Source organism: Megalobrama amblycephala, linkage group LG1, assembly GCF_018812025.1.
Source record: "Megalobrama amblycephala isolate DHTTF-2021 linkage group LG1, ASM1881202v1, whole genome shotgun sequence".
NCBI lineage: Eukaryota > Metazoa > Chordata > Actinopteri > Cypriniformes > Xenocyprididae > Megalobrama > Megalobrama amblycephala.
Genome location: NC_063044.1, coordinates 52,018,653 through 52,036,974, shown reverse-complemented (window position 1 = coordinate 52,036,974; position 18,322 = coordinate 52,018,653). Strand labels below are relative to the sequence as shown.

The 18,322-nt window shown below is 35.9% G+C and overlaps 1 protein-coding gene and 1 long non-coding RNA gene across 2 annotated transcripts; one reads left to right on the top strand and one right to left on the bottom strand.

Annotated features, from left to right (window-relative positions):
- Positions 1-532: 532 nt before the first annotated feature.
- On the bottom strand, positions 533-17,233 carry jpt1b (Jupiter microtubule associated homolog 1b). The gene is made up of 5 exons (XM_048200305.1): positions 17,045-17,233; positions 13,241-13,380; positions 8,278-8,390; positions 6,245-6,275; positions 533-1,000 (listed from the first exon to the last, which is right to left on the bottom strand). The coding sequence occupies exons 1-5, from the start codon at positions 17,098-17,100 to the stop codon at positions 888-890; spliced, it is 453 nt and encodes a 150-aa protein (XP_048056262.1). The 5' UTR covers positions 17,101-17,233; the 3' UTR covers positions 533-887.
- On the top strand, positions 3,415-7,139 carry LOC125274231. The gene is made up of 2 exons (XR_007186211.1): positions 3,415-4,022; positions 5,959-7,139. It is a non-coding gene; the product is annotated as an uncharacterized LOC125274231 (long non-coding RNA).
- Positions 17,234-18,322: the final 1,089 nt, after the last annotated feature.

Genomic DNA, 18,322 nt, shown 5'->3' with positions numbered 1-18,322 from the left:
TCTTGAGCAGTTTGAGCTACAGTAGCTCGTCTGTTGGATCGGATCACACGGGCCAGCCTTCGCTCCACACGTGCATCAATGAGTCTTGGCCGCCCATGACCCTGTCGCCGGTTCACCACTGTTCCTTCCTTGGACCACTTTTGATAGATACTGACTACTGCAGACCGGGAACACCCCACAAGAGCTGCAGTTTTAGAGATGCTCTGACCCAGTCGTCTATTCATCACAATTTGGTCCTTGTCAAAATCGCTCAAATCCTTACGCTTGCCCATTTTTCCTGCTTCTAACATCAACTTTGAGGACAAAATGTTCACTTGCTTCCTAATATATCCCACCCACTAACACTTCAGCTCATATGTACTTTTTTACCAAGTAGCAAAGAACAAAAATGTGCAAAAAGCACATTTACAAAGCTAAACTGATCATGTATTACCAAGACCCCTGATTAAATGTCACCTCATATTGACATTTTACTAAAAAGCAAGTAGGCATTTTGATTTGACAATAACACTCCAAGCAAACACAAACACAGTGAAATTCATATCAATCTTTATTTGTACTTAGAAATTTTGCGCAACAAATCTTTTTTTGTTTGTTTTTTTTGTCCTTTTTCCTTTAATGATTTACACCAGGGCAGATTAAAAGTCGATCTGAATCTCTCATGCCATTATTCCTGCAGGAGCGGCTGAAACGGACCTCTTACATAAAGTGCTTCTGTCAACGATCGCTTCTCTTTTTTTTTTTGCAATAGAAAAAATGAAAAGACGGTGGAGGACAAAAAATTTCCATGGCTCACAAGAAGAGTGAAGAGGAAGGGGAATTCCTTTTTAAAAAAAGAAAAACAGAAAAAAGACAGAAAGAGCGAAGAAAGTTCAGTGAAGGCCGTTTCAGCCCAGGATCAGACTGGATTTGCCACCGGGTGGGTTCCTCCGGCCGGACGGGTTGGCAGGAGACGGGGCAGAAGGCTGTGCGGCTTCCTCTTTCTGCTCCACCGCCTCTTCTGGAAAACAAACACAGATGGACAATGGTTAGGATACTAGTGTCCTACTCCGTCTGACACTGAGATTCTGTTACAAACAGCAGGGGAATGAAAATATTGGCATCCGCATTGTCCAAAACAACACAAATAACCACATGCATGCTTAAAGTGCCCCATTATGCTTTTGTCCCCCAAATATTACCTTTCATGTAGTATAATATAGCTGTTTGTGAATGTAAAACATCTGCAAACTTTTAAAGATCAAAGTGCATGACAAATACAGTTATTGTCTCCTAAAAGAAAGAAATCGATTCTGAACAGCCAAAACGAGTCGTCAGTAATTTCAGTCTCACTTCCTGTTACACACCTACGTAACAATGTAACAAATTTGCATAATGCCAATAACCAAGCTTCAAAAATGGCTTGTTTTGATATCGCGGGATCTGTGACATCACACGGGTAAATATATTTGCATATGACTGCCTCCACAGCAAGACGTCAGTGAATAGTTATACATCATGACATCATAGGCCCCACCCACTGGTGTTCAATCACTAAATGGCTGACGTTTGCCTACACAGGATGTGAGCATTGCGTCAAAAGTGAACAGAAGCCATTATAATCAGTGACACTGTCTACACTGATACAATATACAGATGTGTGTTCAGTTTCTGACATATTCCACGAGCTTCAGCATTATTTAATCATGTTTCGTCTATAAATTACAGTTTTATATGGATAATGTTTTCAAATCGTAACACTGGCTGTTTACTGACAAGCTTTAAAGGATTAGTTCACTTTCAATTTAAAATTTCCTGATAATTTACTCACCCCCATGTCATCCAAGATGTCCATGTCTTTCTCTCTTCACTCGAAAAGAAATGAAGGTTGTTGAGGAAAACATACCAGGACTTTTCTCCATATAGTGGACTTCAATGGCCTCCAAATTGTTGAAGGTCAAAATTACAGTTTCAGTGCAGCTTCAAAGCGTTCTACACGATCCCAGACGAGAAATAAGGGTCTTATCTAGAGAAACAATTACTCATTTTCTTTTTTTTTTTTTTTTTTTTTTTTTTAAATTATATACGTTTTAACCATAAATGCTCTTCTTCAACTAGCTCTTCTTCAACTAGCTCTTCTTCAACTAGCTCTTCTTCAACTAGGGCCGCGTTCCAGTTCGGTTTTTAAAAGCCCTTCCCTCGCTAACTTCACTCGGTCTCGTTGACTCGGATGTACGTCATTGCTTACGTTGCACGAGTGCCCACTTCTGGTGGAACCTTTGTATGGGCTGAACTGGAATGTCCTATAAGCTCTTGATCACTTGGAATCCGCAATGGAGCTGATTTATTATTTATTTTTTCCCCTTACAAAATTGTTTAATACAGCATATATGTGTATATGTGTGTTTTAAATGTTTAAAAAATAATTAATATATCATAGAGTTGTTTGTGGTGGGGTAAATTAAACGCGCTATGCGGTGACGTCACAATCGTGTTGCATTGTGGGTTATGGAGCTGCCTGAAGTGTACATATGAAGTAGACTCACTCCCTCGGTCAAAATCGAGGGAGCGAGGGTCTGTCCATATAAACTTCCCTCGTCCACTTCACGAAGTGGAACGCACTTCAAAATGGCGGCAGGGATTCCCCTGAGGGGAAGTGTTTAGGGAAGTTCGCGAGTGCGTGTCTAAAACCGAACTGGAACGCAGCCTAGCTCTTCTTCAACTAGCTCTTCTTCTCTATTAGAATTCCAGCAGTGTAGACACTGCTAAGTGTATTACTGCCCTCCACAGGTCAAAGTTTGAACTAACTGTTATATACTTTCACTAGAATATTGAATATGACAATTTAGTTCAAACTTTGACCTGTGGAGGGCAGTAATACACTTAGCAGTGTCTACACTGCTGGAATTCAAATAGAGAAGATAGCTAGTTCAAGATGAGCATTTATGGTTAAAACTTATATAATTAAAAAAAAAAAAAAAGAAAGAAAGAAAATGAGTGATGGTTTCTCTAGATAAGACCCTTATTTCTCATCTGGGATCATGTAGAACGCTATGAAACTGTAATTTTGACCTTCAACAATTTGGAGGACATTGAAGTCCACTATATGGAGAAAAGTCCTGGTATGTTTTCCTCAACAACCTTCATTTCTTTTCGAGTGAAGAAAGACATGGACATCTTGGATGGCATGGAGGTGAGTAAATTATCAGGAAATTTTCATTTGAAAGTGAACTAATCCTTTAAAGGTGCTTCCCCTTTAAGAAAATGAGTGATGGTTTCTCTAGATAAGACCCTTATTTCTCGTCTGGGATCGTGTAGAACGCTTTGAAGCTGCAATGAAACTGTAATTTTGACCTTCAGCCGTTTGGGCTCCATTGAAGTCCACTATATGGAGAAAAATCCTGGAATGTTTTCATCAAAAACCTTCATTTCTTTTCGACTGAAGAAAGACAGACATGAACATCTTGGATGACATGGGGGTGAGTAAATTATCAGGAAATTTTCATTTGAAAGTGAACTAATCCTTTAAAGGTGCTTCCCCTTTAAAATGCATAATTCCAGGCAGCGGTTCAAAATGAGGGTTAAAGATAATATTTTTTCCATGTATATTGTTTGTGTGTGCATGAGCAAAACAGCTCTACTAACATTATAAGGGATATCAAAACATATTAAAATAAAAAGTCCTTGTCATGGCCTTTTTAATACATTTCAATGTTTGATTTTGAGGATGGCTTATCATACATGTAAAGTCTAGGTCCAGAAGTCTAGATGTCAAAGCACCGGTTCTTCAGTACCATCAATGACTGGAACAACATTCACTAACTCATTCAGCATATTAGGACTGAGTCTCTTATGGGTTTTAAGGTCAGTATATTTGCATTTTATGGTGATGGAAACATAATGGCTCATCATTCAGTCACATTGAACATTTCCAGGAAGTATATTAAAGTGTTCGGTAAGGTGTGACTCAGAAACGTCTCACAAAAGGACTCATACCATCAGAGGGAAAGCATCCAGCTCATGAACAGCAGTATTGTGCACTGGTAAGGCCTGATATATACTCTACACAACTATATGAATGCACATGCTTTAAATTCCATACACTGTGCTCAGAAAAGTGTCAGCTCAATTAATAATGCAACAAATTCAAACTGCAATATCACCGCAGCCACAAGGGGGCACTATATAGTGAACATTCACATAAACTGACCTGAAAGAAAACACAACAGGCTTAAGAGAACCTCGCCGAACAGGTTAAAGTTTAGTTTTTATACAGCATTATCTAATGAAAATGAGCCTATGTTTGAATTCTGATTACAAACATTTGCTCAGAGGAGCTGAAGTCAGATACTATGCAAGTGCTAACTGGTAAAAAGCCAAACCCAGCAGACATGAAGACCCTAGAAACGGATAATATTTACACTATCAGCATTGACTAATAGCCTAACACTAACACTAGAGCAGGACTAGTAAACAGACTTGTTATATGAACCCAGATCAGCCACTGAATACTGAATACTTAAAGTCACAGGACACTCAAACATACAAGAGGCACAAAGCCTGTGTTTGAAGAGAGAGCTACAATCATTTGGCCATAAACTACACAAATTAACCCAGAATGAAAAAGTTGCTAGTTTTAAATGCATCAAATGTGTATTGAATTAATATTGAAGGGGATACATCATGAAAATCTGACTTTATTCCATGTTTAAGTGATATAATCGGGTCTACGGTGCATCTACTGACCCAGAAAACATGAAAAAGGACAACCCAGTAACTTTGTTTTGGCAAGCCTTTCTCTGCAAACATGTGAAAAAACGAGCTGCTCAGATTTCGCTCTCCTAGTGACATAGGAAGGGGATCTTATTATAATATTACCACCCCTTAATCTGCCTGTTTTCACCCACGGCACCGCCATTTTGTTCTTGCAAGCAAAGGTAAAGCTGCAAATGAAGGAAATGTAAGCATTTTTAAGTAGTGCAAAGCGTTTCTTCAGTTCAGGCAGCTCCATTTATTTCAATCCTCATTTTGGCTGCGTGAGATTCTCCAGCTTTGTTGTTGTTGAGCAACCGAAATGCGAGCTGTTAAAGGGGGCCGGGAGCAGCAGCTCATTTGCATTTAAAGGGACACACAAAAACGGCGTGCTTTTGTTCACACCTAAATAGGGCCAAATTTGACAAGCTATAATAAATGATCTGTGGGGTATTTTGAGCTGAAACTTCTCAGACACATTCTGGGGACACCAGAGACATCTTGTAAAAAAAAAAAAAAAAAAGCGCATAATAGGTGCCCTTTAAAATTCATTGCCGTTAAAAAACACAAAGCAAACAAAATGAATTTACCCTTTAAAAAAAAAAAAAATAATAATAATATTTATATATATATATATATATATATATATATATATATTTTTTTTTTTTTTTTTTTTTTTTTGTAATTTGTGAACTATAAATGTGTCCTTTATATAAAATGTGTGACCTTGTTATCCATGCTAGCATTTTCTTCATCTATTATTAAACTTTTTTAATCAATTAATTATTTTTTATTATATTATTATTTTTATTTATTATTATATTTTTATATACACTACTACTAATATTTTAAACAAATTATTTAAAATCTACCTATAGAACATTTAAAAGAGGGAGGGGGGGACAAATAAATGAAGGTTTAAAACTATATTTAGACATATGTCCACTAAGTGAATGAAAAATAAAAGCTCATATTTAGTTTGGCCTCCTGAGTTTGTAGAACATTTTCTGAAGTTTAAGCACTTCTTTTCACTGACCATTTGCAAAAAGAAAAAAAGAAAATTAAATTGAGTCGTGCCAACACATGATGAACGCATATCAAATCAACATGAAGCCCAATCAGCATGTGACTTTGGTCTAGTAGGTTAAGACTCGAGTCCCAGTTTCCCTGTCCTGAACTCTAGACGTGTTGGATTTCTAATGGAATTCCCTCATTCTGTCCCGCAAGACCGACCGTCATCTGAAATCCAGAATCAGTGTTACTCCAGCTGTCCTTAATGAGAAGTCCAGACTGAAGCGGCGGCCAGCAGACGTGGAATCATGGAATATGTGTCTCTGTGCCGTTAACGGAGAAGGAACATTCCAGAACTAATGCAGAACTTCAGCAACCGTTTATTAGCAGCATTCCTCAACAAATGTGAGTCACGCTTCAGCGGTCACATGCACAGAGAGAAAGAGCACCATCACTGGACCACAATGAAACACTGAGATTTACAAAAGGAATTGATTCTCACCGTTGTTCTCTTGCTCATGTTCATTTTGATCCTGCAAAACAAGAGCAGATTTGAGATCAGATGCATTCATAAAACTAACCTGGACAGTGTTTGTCAAGCTTCAGTATTAAATACAGTCTCTCATTCGGGTCAACTGTCCTAACAACATGAAATGCCATTCATGAAGTTTTTAAACTCTGTAAAAAAAAGAAAGAAAAGAAATACAGGCATTTCAAAGGCAGATTAAGTAACTAAATTTATTTTGATGAAAGAATGTTCTTAAAAATGTGCAATTAATTTTGTACTATAAGAGCAGAGACATTGAAGACACAAAATGGACACAAAAGCTTGTTAAAATCACCACAGGATAAAATCAGTAAGAAATTCCTCCTGTGAAGGACAAATGAATGAAGTTCATCCACATAAAGAGCTGCGGTTTTACTGACCCAGAGAACAGCTGTGGTGTCCAGCAGTGTGTGTGCGTGCATGTGTGTGTGTGTGTGTGTGTGTGTGTGTGTGTGTGTGTGTGTGTGTGTTTTCCACAGACCCTGCGGCTGTTAGTTTGTACCCCACCCAACTAACCGTGTTATTTTAGACACACATACAGTCAGTTATCAGCACTACTGTGAGCCAAATACAGTTATGATAATGAAACCCCTCTGAACTTAGTCTTACACAGAAATAAAACTGGTCATTTGTTAGACCTTTAATAAAAAGGAGAATAAAAATTAATTTTAAATGAATGAACAAAATTTCCTGTTTTTCTCTAGACTAGTACAAAAATAATTAAATCTTTATTATAGAAAAATATGTATTTTCTGTTTGTCTCGATTGCCTCTGGCCTTAAAGCACTTGATTAATCATTGCACACTTTATTTTTTTATTCATTCATTTTTAAGAAATTGATAAATAGAAACATTTAGAATAGTTTGATCTTTATGAATTCTCTGCCTGTCAAATTTCTCTGGTGTTATGTTAATTGTTTTATTTTTTTTATTCATTTATTTTGATGAAATGTTGCAAACATTCAAAATATTTTTATTTTTTAATATACATTTTAATTATTTTATTAATCTTCATGTTTATACAAAGGGTTACAGAAAGTATAAAAGATTTTATGATTTTTTTTTTTTTTAGATGAAGGATTACAGAAAACAATTGTTCTTCAAAATAAAATACATTTATAATAAGATTTTTTAATTATTTTTATATTTAGATAAAGGGTTACAGAATGTATAAAGATTGTATGATTATTATTTGTTTTTTTAAGATGAAGTGTTACAGAAAATCTTTCTTAAAAATTAATGAACATATTTATAAAATATTTTTTTATTTTATTTTGGATAAAGGGTTGCAGAATTGTACAATAAAGATTTATGATGTTTTAGATGTTTTACATTTTTAGAAAACAATCTTTCTTTAAAATAAATAAATACATTTATAATAAAATGTATTTTTGTTTTATTTAGATGAAGGGTTGCAGAATTTATAATGATATTTTTAAGAAATATTTTTAATTCATTTTTTTTTATTTAGATGAAGGGTTGAAGACAATATTTCTTTAAAATAAGTACATTATAATAAAGTTATTTTTTATTAAACGTTTTATACTTTGTATTTAAATAAAGGGTTAAATAAAGGGTTATTTTTAATTTTGTATTCATTTGGATGAAAGGTTACAGAAAACAATCTTTCATCAAAATAAATAAAAATATTTATGTATTTTATGTGCTGAACATGTCTGGTCTTACAGTGCATGATTAATCATTGCACACTTAAGAAATCAAACCTAAATAAATTCTTTACTTTGTTTTTTGCATTTTGACTTTTTTTTTTTTTTCACTCCAGTATATGTCCTGATGAACTTCACAGTAAGACCAGAAACATGCATGAAGAAAAGTAATTGGGGTTGATGTTGAGTAAGAGTATGAACTCCAGGCACACCCTTTCATTCATGTGCTCTAGGTTGCTAAATGACTAAATAAATAAAGCTCAAACAGGTTCAGATGACCTACATTCAAGATCACACTCATAAATCTCATGTTTGAACTCACCACACTGTTGGCGGTCCGTTCGGCGGGAGCGCCGTTATCATAAACGATGGCGGGCTGGCACCGTCTCAGAGGAGCCGAGGGTTCACCACACAGGACACCAGACGCTTCTCCACCTGTGATGACAAACACACTCGGGTCATCAGATCATACTTCAGTTTACCAATAAACAATAGGAACTTATAAACAGTGGCTGTGCATCCAAACAAACTCTACAGCCCTGTCAGTTCAGGTATCAGGTGCAGCGTTTCTTCACTGTCCTATTAACCTTCCTCTAGTCCAATGAAATTCATGGTAAATGTTCATGAATTTGATTTTAATAATTCTAGTTGGGTATTGGGTCACAGCTTGATGTTCAAAGTCAAATCTGGGTCATGAAACAAACTGTTTTTAAATAGAGTCACAATGACATGATACAATGTTTATTTCAGCAGCTCATTCAAGAAAACAAGACACACATTTGCATCTGGTTTGTTTGATGTGGGTGGAAAAAAGCCAGCTTGTGACCTGAACGAACTGCTATTAACACAGACAGCATTTATTACCAGAGATGACATCAGGGCTATTATTGTCAACTGAAACCCATTAAAAAAAAAAAAAAAAAAAAAAAAAAAAAAAAAACACACACACACACACACACACACACACACAACCATAAACATTACCTGAAACATTACCTGTGTGAACAGCTAGCTGAAATACAATACATTTAAAGTTTAAGTATAAAACTGAAAACTAAACAAACAAACAAAAAAAAAATAAAAATTACTGAACTTTAAAAAGAAAGCAATTTTAAAGCTATTTCAAATTGACAAGCTACAGTAGTATATCAAAGATACTAAAGACAACATAAGACAACATAACACACACACACACACACACACCCCCAAAGGCTTTCAAGAGTGTTTTGAGTGTGACGTGACCCTGAGGTCAAAGTCCTAAACACCTCACGCTTCTTATCCACTGAAATGCAAACAAAGGGCTTTTTGTTTGACTGTCTAACAAACGCAGCATCCTATTGTGTGTCAATGGAGTGATTATGAACATTAAATGAGCTCGATGTTGTAACACACACACACTTCTTCAGAGAAAGTGAACCAAACCAGCTGTGAAATAAATCAAAACATCACACATTTTGATGAAAGTAAATAGAGAGAAGAAAAAAAAAAAAAAAAAAAAAAAAAAAAAAAAAAAAAAAGAGAACCAAATGAAAACAACAATACAATATAAAACTGTTGATTTAGTTAAAAGCATAAAAATATATTTAAAAAAAAAAAAAAAAAAAAAAAAAAAAACAACTGTGGGGAGACGGACTTGATTAAATCGTTTCACAATGTTTCATGGGAGTGTCCGGTCACTGCTGAGACATTTTGCAGTGATTCCTGTTTCCATGGTAACAGCCATTCTGCAGGATTATGGGAAGGGAAGTTTTCAACAGGAATACCATTAACAGAGTCACTAAGGCATGCCTTCAAGGTTAGCGCAAAAAAAAAAAAAAAAAAAAAAAAAAAAAAAAAAAAAAAAAAATGCAACACTGCAAGGAGACAAGAGGCCATTTTTGAATGGCTGTCAATGGAGGAAGAGCGACAGTACACTTGAGGGGAAGCAGCTTATTTTATGAATCAACAGACTATTCCAGTCTTTTATAACAAGTCAAGATAATTTTGCAACATTTATGACAATTTGTGACAGTTCATGGTCAGTCTGTCTTTAAAGTTTTATACATTATTATTAAAAACCAACTTAATATGTATACATATTATACACTATAGGGCCAAACAACTGTTCAATTTTGAGATTTTGGCCTATTTTGCTTCCATAATTACTACTTTCAGACTAGTTGACAGAAAACATCCAGAATAAACATTTAAGTGTTTCTTTTATAGCACTTATATATTAGCGTCTGTAGATTTCAATTACAATTCATATCTTTAAAGTTTTTTTCTCCACTTCAGCAGCACTTATACACACTAAACTTTACATATTTATTCATATCTTATATTCTGAAGGTTTTTACTGTGGGGTTTGTTCATATTTCAATTCTCTGTGATTTATAGAACATTTTATTCCTAAAAACATGGTGAAAACTTGTGTTTTTCTGGCTGTTGACAGTATATTGATTTATGGAGTGATAAAAAGAGATATCAAAAATCCCTTCTGTAAAAACATTTAACTCTAATGTGTCAACAAAATCAAACAAGAATTTTGAACCTGGCTTTATCCAGTGTTCAGATTTATCTTCTGGAAATATAGGCAAATTAGTGCATTTGATGTTTAAGTTGATAATGCATAATTTGCTTATTTAAACATACCATTTCAGAAAACCTGTAATACAAATTAATTGTCTTAATATACTGTGATTAATCATCTATTATTTAAATTTTGACCCTTTTCACCTGTAGTGTCTTGCCTTAATGGACAAAAATGGAATGTAATTTTTACTTTTGGAACCGACTGTTACAATCCATTAGCTGAAAAAACAACAACAAAAAAAACAAATAAAAAAAATGAAACCCCTTACAAATCACAATGGACAATCACAACAACATCCTGTCAGGCACCTCTGGTCGACACAATGAACTTCCTGTCAGACAGGAGAGAAGCTCATTCAATCAGAGCAAGACTATATGAGAATCCACACATCCGACATGGACCACATGATACATAGCACACATAAAAATGCCAAGCGTTTCTCCAAAAAATAAAATCTGACCGGATACTTCACTCAACTAAAATCAGTATGCAAAAGTTCACACCGGCTTACCGGTCATTTACAAGTCAAGTTCCAAGACCTTAAAGGGTTAGTTCACCCAAAAATGAAATTTCTTTCATTAATTAACTTTCACGTCATGCCAAAACGTAAGATCATTGTTCATCTTTTGAACACAAATTAAAATATTTGATGAAATTCCAAGGTTTTTAATCTCCCATTTAAAGCAATGAAATGACCACATTCAAGGTCCAGGAAATTTAGTAAAAACAATGTTAAAAATAATGTGACTACAGTGATTCAACCTTAATGTTATAAAGCGACAAGAATACTTTTTGTGCACAAAAACAAAAATAACGACTTTATTAAACTCAATGTTCTTCTCTACCCTGTCAGACTCGTACGGAGTTGACGCAGTTCAGCGCTTCTGTGTTTACGTTCCCAACGCCAGCTCAGTAATGGCCGACGCTGCGTCAACGGCGTAGAAGACTGACAGGGTATAGAGGAAATTGTTCTATAAAGTTGTTATCTTCGTTTTGTTTTCGCGCACAAAATGTATTCTCATCACTTCATAGCATTAAAGTTGAACCACTGTAGTCACGTTGACTATTTTAAGGATGTCTTTACGACTTCTGTGGACCTTGAATGTGATAATTATGTTGCTGCCTATTGGAGAAAAACCCTCTCAGATTTCATCAAAATATCTTAATTTGTGTTCTGAAGATGAACAAAGGTTTATAGGTGTGGAACGACATGAGGGTGAGTAATTAATGACAATTTTCATTTTTGGGTGAACTAACCCTTTAAGACATGAAGTGAAGATCAGATCAAATCAAATCTTTAAAAGCTAAGTGTTTTTTGGGACACTTAGATCAGCTTAGAAATATCTAGTTGCTTGCTACAGAATTTTCATAGCTACGGCTGTAAAATAATCAGATGTAGCGGGATTCAACATCCCAGAAGAGAGCCAGCAAAGGCCTTTAGAGAGAATAAACAGATATAGGAACGACACCTGCCCGAGTGAAGCATTAGCGCTGAATCAAAAGCTCAGATTATCCCGATTATATCCGTATATGAGCTTGTGCAGGGCTAATCACACGACTGCTGACTGCATTCAAAATGCTACTGCATGCAAATACATGTTTCTTTTTCAGGAAATAAAAGATGCTGTCAAACTCTGAACATCCAAACAGCACAGAGCTGCCTCGCTGTCTACATAGGCAGCTCCTTTCTGAGGCAACTTCCTACATAAGTGACGGATTTGGAGCAGCATGTGAAGCACATGGGAGAAACAACTCAAGTGATTTCAGTAGAGTTTGACTTGTTGCTAAACTAATGACGTGCTTCTTTGAGCAGAAAAACAGCACACAAAAACTCAGGAACATTGAAATTTTCTATCTCAGTTTTTGAATAAAATACAGGTATATTTACAGAAACGATTCTCTGAGTAAAGCAGACCATCCTGTACGCACTAATGGACTGGATGCTTCATCATGATGTCACACCCTAACATTCTCTACATCACGAGTCACTTCCTGAAACACTGAACAGTCAGGCTATTTGTCCAGGAAATGACATCGTGCCAACTGTATGCTGACAAATAAAAGTGGTCATCTGTGAAAGCAGCGAGTGAGTTAAACCTGGAAAATCTAACAAAGGCACTCTTTAATTTATGACATCTTCCTACTGAAATAAGCCAATAGTGAATCATTAAAGGCTATTAATATTTTAATACATCAATATTTGTAATCCATTTCACTAATATTATATATATTCCTGCTAAGTTTATTTTGTCATCTTTCATTTCAAAACTATCATTTGAAACTGAACTGATTATATTATTCAGCAAAATTGATTATATTATATCTTAATATATATTCAAATAGAAAACAGTGATTTTAAAAATGAATATTTCACAATATTACAGTATTTTTGATTAAGTAAATACAGTCTTGGATGAGAACATTTCAAAAACATTACAAAAATCTTACAGACCCCAAACTTTTAAATTAGATTTACAGTTTAGACGTTCATATAGATGAGCTCAATTATACAGACATGAGTTAAAAACATAAGGGTGGCATTAATGCCATGCTGGTTTCAAATAATACAAGCATTAAAATCTAACCAAGTCCAGATCTGACCAGACGCAGAATTTGAACCAGATGTATGTGTATGTGTGTGTGTGTGTGTGTGTGTGTGTGGTGTGTGGTGTGTGGTGTGTGGTGTGTGTGTGTGTGTGTGTGTATCTTGTACCTGGCGGGTTGTTCCTCCGGTGGGCGTGAGGGTCGTCAGGTTCAGCAAAGATACTGGAGGCCATCTTGTTTTTGCGCACAGGCTTCTCATCATCTGTGCCGAAGGAAATATTAGAGGCTCCGCCAGGGGGACGCAACACCCTACAAGACATCGGTCAGAAGAATGAGGCTCAGGAACATGCAAATCAATGAATCAATGACATATTAACAAACAGCACAGTCGGCTTAATGACACTCACTAGCGCAGAAAAGAAACACTATCAGAAGAAGGGCTGGACATTATCATGTAGATACTGTGCAAATATGTCAACAGTAGAAACCTTATTAGCACGATACAAGTAGAAATGACCACTTTATGCTGTTTACATGTGAGAATGATGAAGCAACATGTGAAAATTCAAAGCAGGGCGTGTCAAACAAGTCAAGATGATGAAATTAAAGGATTAGTTCACTTCAAAATTAAAATTCCCTGATAATTTACTCACCCTCATGTCATCCAAGATGTTTACGTCTTTCTTTCTTCCGTCGAAAAAAGATTAAGGTTTTTGAGGAAAACATTCCAGGATTTTTCTCCATATAGTGGACTTCATTGGGGTTCAACGGATTCAAGGTCAAAATTACAGTTTCAGTGCAGCTTTAAAGGGCTCTACATTATCCCAGACGAGGAATAAGGATAAAAAATAAAAATGTATATACTTATTAAATCACAAATGTCCGTCTTGCACTGCTCTGCGATGCGCCATGCATTACGTAATCACATTGGAAAGGTCACACGTGACGTAGGCGGAAGTCCCGCAGTTGGGGCAGGCGAAAAACTCCATCTTATTTTCTCCTCCAACCTCAAAATCATCCGACATCGTCGTTTTACACTTTTTTTTGTAAAGAGCATTTGACTTAGTCTTTGCACATTCTCTTTGTAAACACTTGCTCAGTACTTCGTCACGCGTGACCTTTCCAACATGATTACGCAATGCGTGGCACATCACAGGGCAGTTCAAGATGAGCATTTGTGATTAAAAAGTATATAAATTTGTATTTTCTTTTAGAAAATGACCTTTGGACCTGTTGTACCCCAGTGAAGTCCACTATAAGGAGAAAAATCCTGGAATGTTTTCCTCAAAAACCTTAAATTCTTTTCAACTGAAGAAAGAAAGACATGAACATCTTGGATGACATGGGGGTGAGTAAATTATCAGGAAAATTTAATTCTGAAAAGAACTAATCTTTTAAGCATTTTGTCATTTACGTTTGGCAAGTAATGATGTAACTTGGTGAATTAATTATATAATCGTTGATTATTGGCCACTTAATCAAAATTCAGAATTCAATAAATTCAATAATTGAACAATATTTGTGCCTAAAAATATATGCAACTATACACTTTACACAACTATACACAAAAAAAAAAAAAAAAAAAAAACTAAAATTCACACAGTAAAATACCGTTTTCCACTGAAACAGTAATATACCGTAAAAATGCATTCTGGGTAACAAGTCATTTTGGAAAAATATTACCCAGAATGCATTGTTTTTACAGTATACTACAATACATTCTGTATATTACAACACATTCTGGGTAATATTATTTGTTGTTTTTGAGAAAGTCACCTATAGGCGTCTTTTCTTAAAGCAACAAATATTACTCAGAATGCATTGTTTTTAATGGTATATTACTGTTTCAATGGAAAACGGTATTTTACTGTGTAATTTGTATTTTTTTTTTTTTTTTTTTAAGTCATTAATTTTTAAATTGTATGTATGCTCTTTCATCTAAAATCTTCCCAGAAGTCTTTTTAAAAATCTCCATAAATGAAAGCTGAATAAATCTGTCACCTAATACTTAATATTTAAATATTTAGATCAGGACAGTCCAATAAAATAAGATTTGTCAAAGAAGTCTCACAGTAATGACCTTTTGATGACCTTTCATAAATAAAGCGTTTAATTCATTGGATCATGTATATTTCGCAGATGTCTTTTATAGAAGATGTACATTTGATAAATTCATGCATTCCCTGGGAATTTAATTGAACACATGACCAGTCTGAGCTAAAGGAACAAGCATTAACCTACCACATGGTTATCAAAATGCACCATTTTGTGAGCAAAAAATAACCACATTCAGATGTAAACCTGTTACTGTGATATAAAGTGACGCATACAACACAACAAATGATTTTGGTCATACCACCCACCACTGAACACACACACACACACACACACAGCTGACTCGTCCAGCTCATCTGCTCACACCAAGTGCAGATTCCATCGTTGGATGGTTCTCATTCAGCACATATGTTGATTCATTAAAAAGACATGAGGGCGGGTGTCAGCAAACCCCGGATGAAAAGCAGTGGACCTGTGATTGATGCGGCTGAGGGAAACCCTAATCAATGCTTCTGAAAAGCCCAGCGCTGATCTCAACAGCCCTCCCTCCACGAGACCAGCTGACACCCGGCGGCAGCTGTCAGGGTCTCGCCTCCATCCAAACGCAACTTTCTGCTCCCTTTGTCAAAGGAATCGACGGTGTGGAGATTATAAAACCAACCAGTGCCGTCTGAAACAGCTAATGCCTTAACCAGACTAAAGCTCTGGGATCAGATCAGGGGACTTTATTAGAGAGAGGAAGGCCGCGTCGCCCGAGACCCCACCCAACCGACACAGGAGACACATGGCATTAAAAATCCTTCCTCAAGCCCAAGATGCATGCTGAAAACATCACTAAATCAGACCGAGTGACCAATAAACACGCCTGCTCTCAGCTTGACCTACATTTCTGGCCGTCCTACTGAGGGGAACCCCAGACACACAGGATTTAAAAGAGAAAAACTGGGTGAATTTACTTGGATTTAACAGGAAAATGAGCTTTGAAGGTGTCAGGGTGGCAACATGTTGCACCAAGGATGCCTTAATATTCAGGTTAAACCGACTAGACAATGCCCGAACCCTCATTTTAAACCTCGTTTCTGTGCAACAAAAGCCACTGCAACATTTTTGACATGCAAATGCCAGAATGCATCTCCATCCCTCCCTCATTCGCTGACTGAAAGTTACAGATGATATCATTTCTGGACACACAAACACACCTAAAAAAAAAAATAAAAAGAGTTAGTTTGGATCACAAAGTCCTTTGGCCAGACGTGCAAACCTTCCACTGGTTGGTTGGAAGAATTTCAATGCATCTGTTCCAAGCCTAGTATCAGAAACCTTTTAAGGACAATGGAGCGTGTATTTTTGGGCCAGAGCTTGAGGGTTACACTGAATAGTCAGATGACTTGGATTAAACTGATAGAAAAAAAAAAGAAATATAAGCAGCAGAGAAAGCCTCTATTCATTAAAATCAATGCAATGCACAATGCAAACTAAACTTTAAAGCAAATCTCCCAGTTTGAGATGTACAGTGGCAGCCTGCCAGCTCCATTCCTTTATAATGGCTGAAGTTTGAGCTCCATCCACATCAAAACATCAGATCGAATACACGTCAAACCTGGGTATAATGTGCCTGGACTGGATCTCAGAGCAGAATAAGGGTGGATGGGTGTTCATTGCTAGGAGGAAGAGGATGATGATGGTGGTGGCAGACAGTCTGGGTGAATTCAGATGAAATGAAAGTGTTAGACTAATCCAAATCCATTAAGTCCTCATATTTAGGCTGATTAGCTTCATTTGCATTCGTGTATTGGAGGAGGAATCCATCCATCAGGCCACCACCATCATCATCATCATCATCATCACCTCCAGCTCTGAGCTCCGCTCTTCTTTTGTCTGCCTGGCGAACGCAACAAACCCGTTTAAATTCATTTACCTGGAACTGTTTTTGGCACCAGGCTCCATGCCTTGGAAAGTGGTCGTCGTAGTCATGTTGAGCGGGTAATGTGCTCGCTAAAACGCGTTAGAAACCCTTCAGCTTGACTGAATTCGTCTAAGTCCTTTATCCCGCATGGACTCCGCCCGGACCAGCTGAAATCCGAGTGCAGCGGAGCGGCCCTTTAGACCAGCCCACGAAACCCCGCCCTCCGGAGAGACGCGCGATGTGATTGGATAGAGCAGAGCGGTCCCTGGAGTTTGATTGGAGGATCGACCGTCGATCAGACAATAGCCTTCCTGGGTTTATGTGATGTGGTTTACTGCATAATCATCCATAGGCTATTTACTAAAACGTGTTATGCGAAATTGCGAATATTTACATTAAAAAATGTATAAATTACATTAGAACGAACTGAAACACCTACATTACGCCATTTTATAATTATAAGAAATAATTTGAAACTTTGAATCATATCTTAAATTCTTCAACCTACAATGAATTCTTCTAATGATGTAAAATTATATTTAAATATTTTAATGATCATTATAATTCATTTATAATTCTGAATAATTGCTAAAATTATGTCAATCACTGATTCTTGAGATAAGGGACAAAACATGTCCTACACACTAAAGCCCTATTTATGTTAAAAACAAATAAATTCATCAAAATAAAAATAGAAAAGTAAATTCATCAAAATAAAAAAGTTACATCTAAAGGAAATCTGGATACTCAGGACATTCATTGATTTTATTTTTAAACAATTTTCTTATTATTATTTAAATACATGCTCTATACTTGGAAATATATGTAATTTAACCTGTCATCACGATGAGGTCACAATGTAAATTTGCCAAACAAAGTGTTTAAAAATGCAACAAATTCAAAAATATACATTTAAATTGAAAGACAGAGATCTATCTAATATATTAAACAATACAAAAAGTAAGTCTTGAATTATATTTTCCACAAAAAAAAAATGATCAGGTTTTATGTCTGATGGTTGACAAGTGCTCTCAAAAAGTCTATATAATGTGATTTAATGTTTTTTTATTTATTATTTATTTATTTATTTATTTATTTTTTTGCATATGGGGAATTATTCTAATGTTGTTTCATGATTCTATTTACATATACTGTAAATTTGGCCCCAGCTGGACCTTTGTCAACTCCATCAGTTTTTGTCAACTCCATCAGTGTTTGTCAACTCCGTCAAGTATTTGTCAACTCTCAGTTTTTGTCAACTCCGTCAGTATTTGTCAACTCCATCAGTGT

Bases quoted from the DNA above. Each gene is read 5' to 3' on its own strand.
- jpt1b (XM_048200305.1), bottom strand. From the start codon at position 17,100: ATGACTACGACGACCACTTTCCAAGGCATGGAGCCTGGTGCCAAAAAC. The intron at 6,276-8,277 runs GTGAGTTCAAAC...CTTGTTTTGCAG, and splicing joins AACGGACCGCCAACAGTGTG to GATCAAAATGAACATGAGCA. The intron at 1,001-6,244 runs GTGAGAATCAAT...TTTGTTTTCCAG, and splicing joins ACATGAGCAAGAGAACAACG to AAGAGGCGGTGGAGCAGAAA.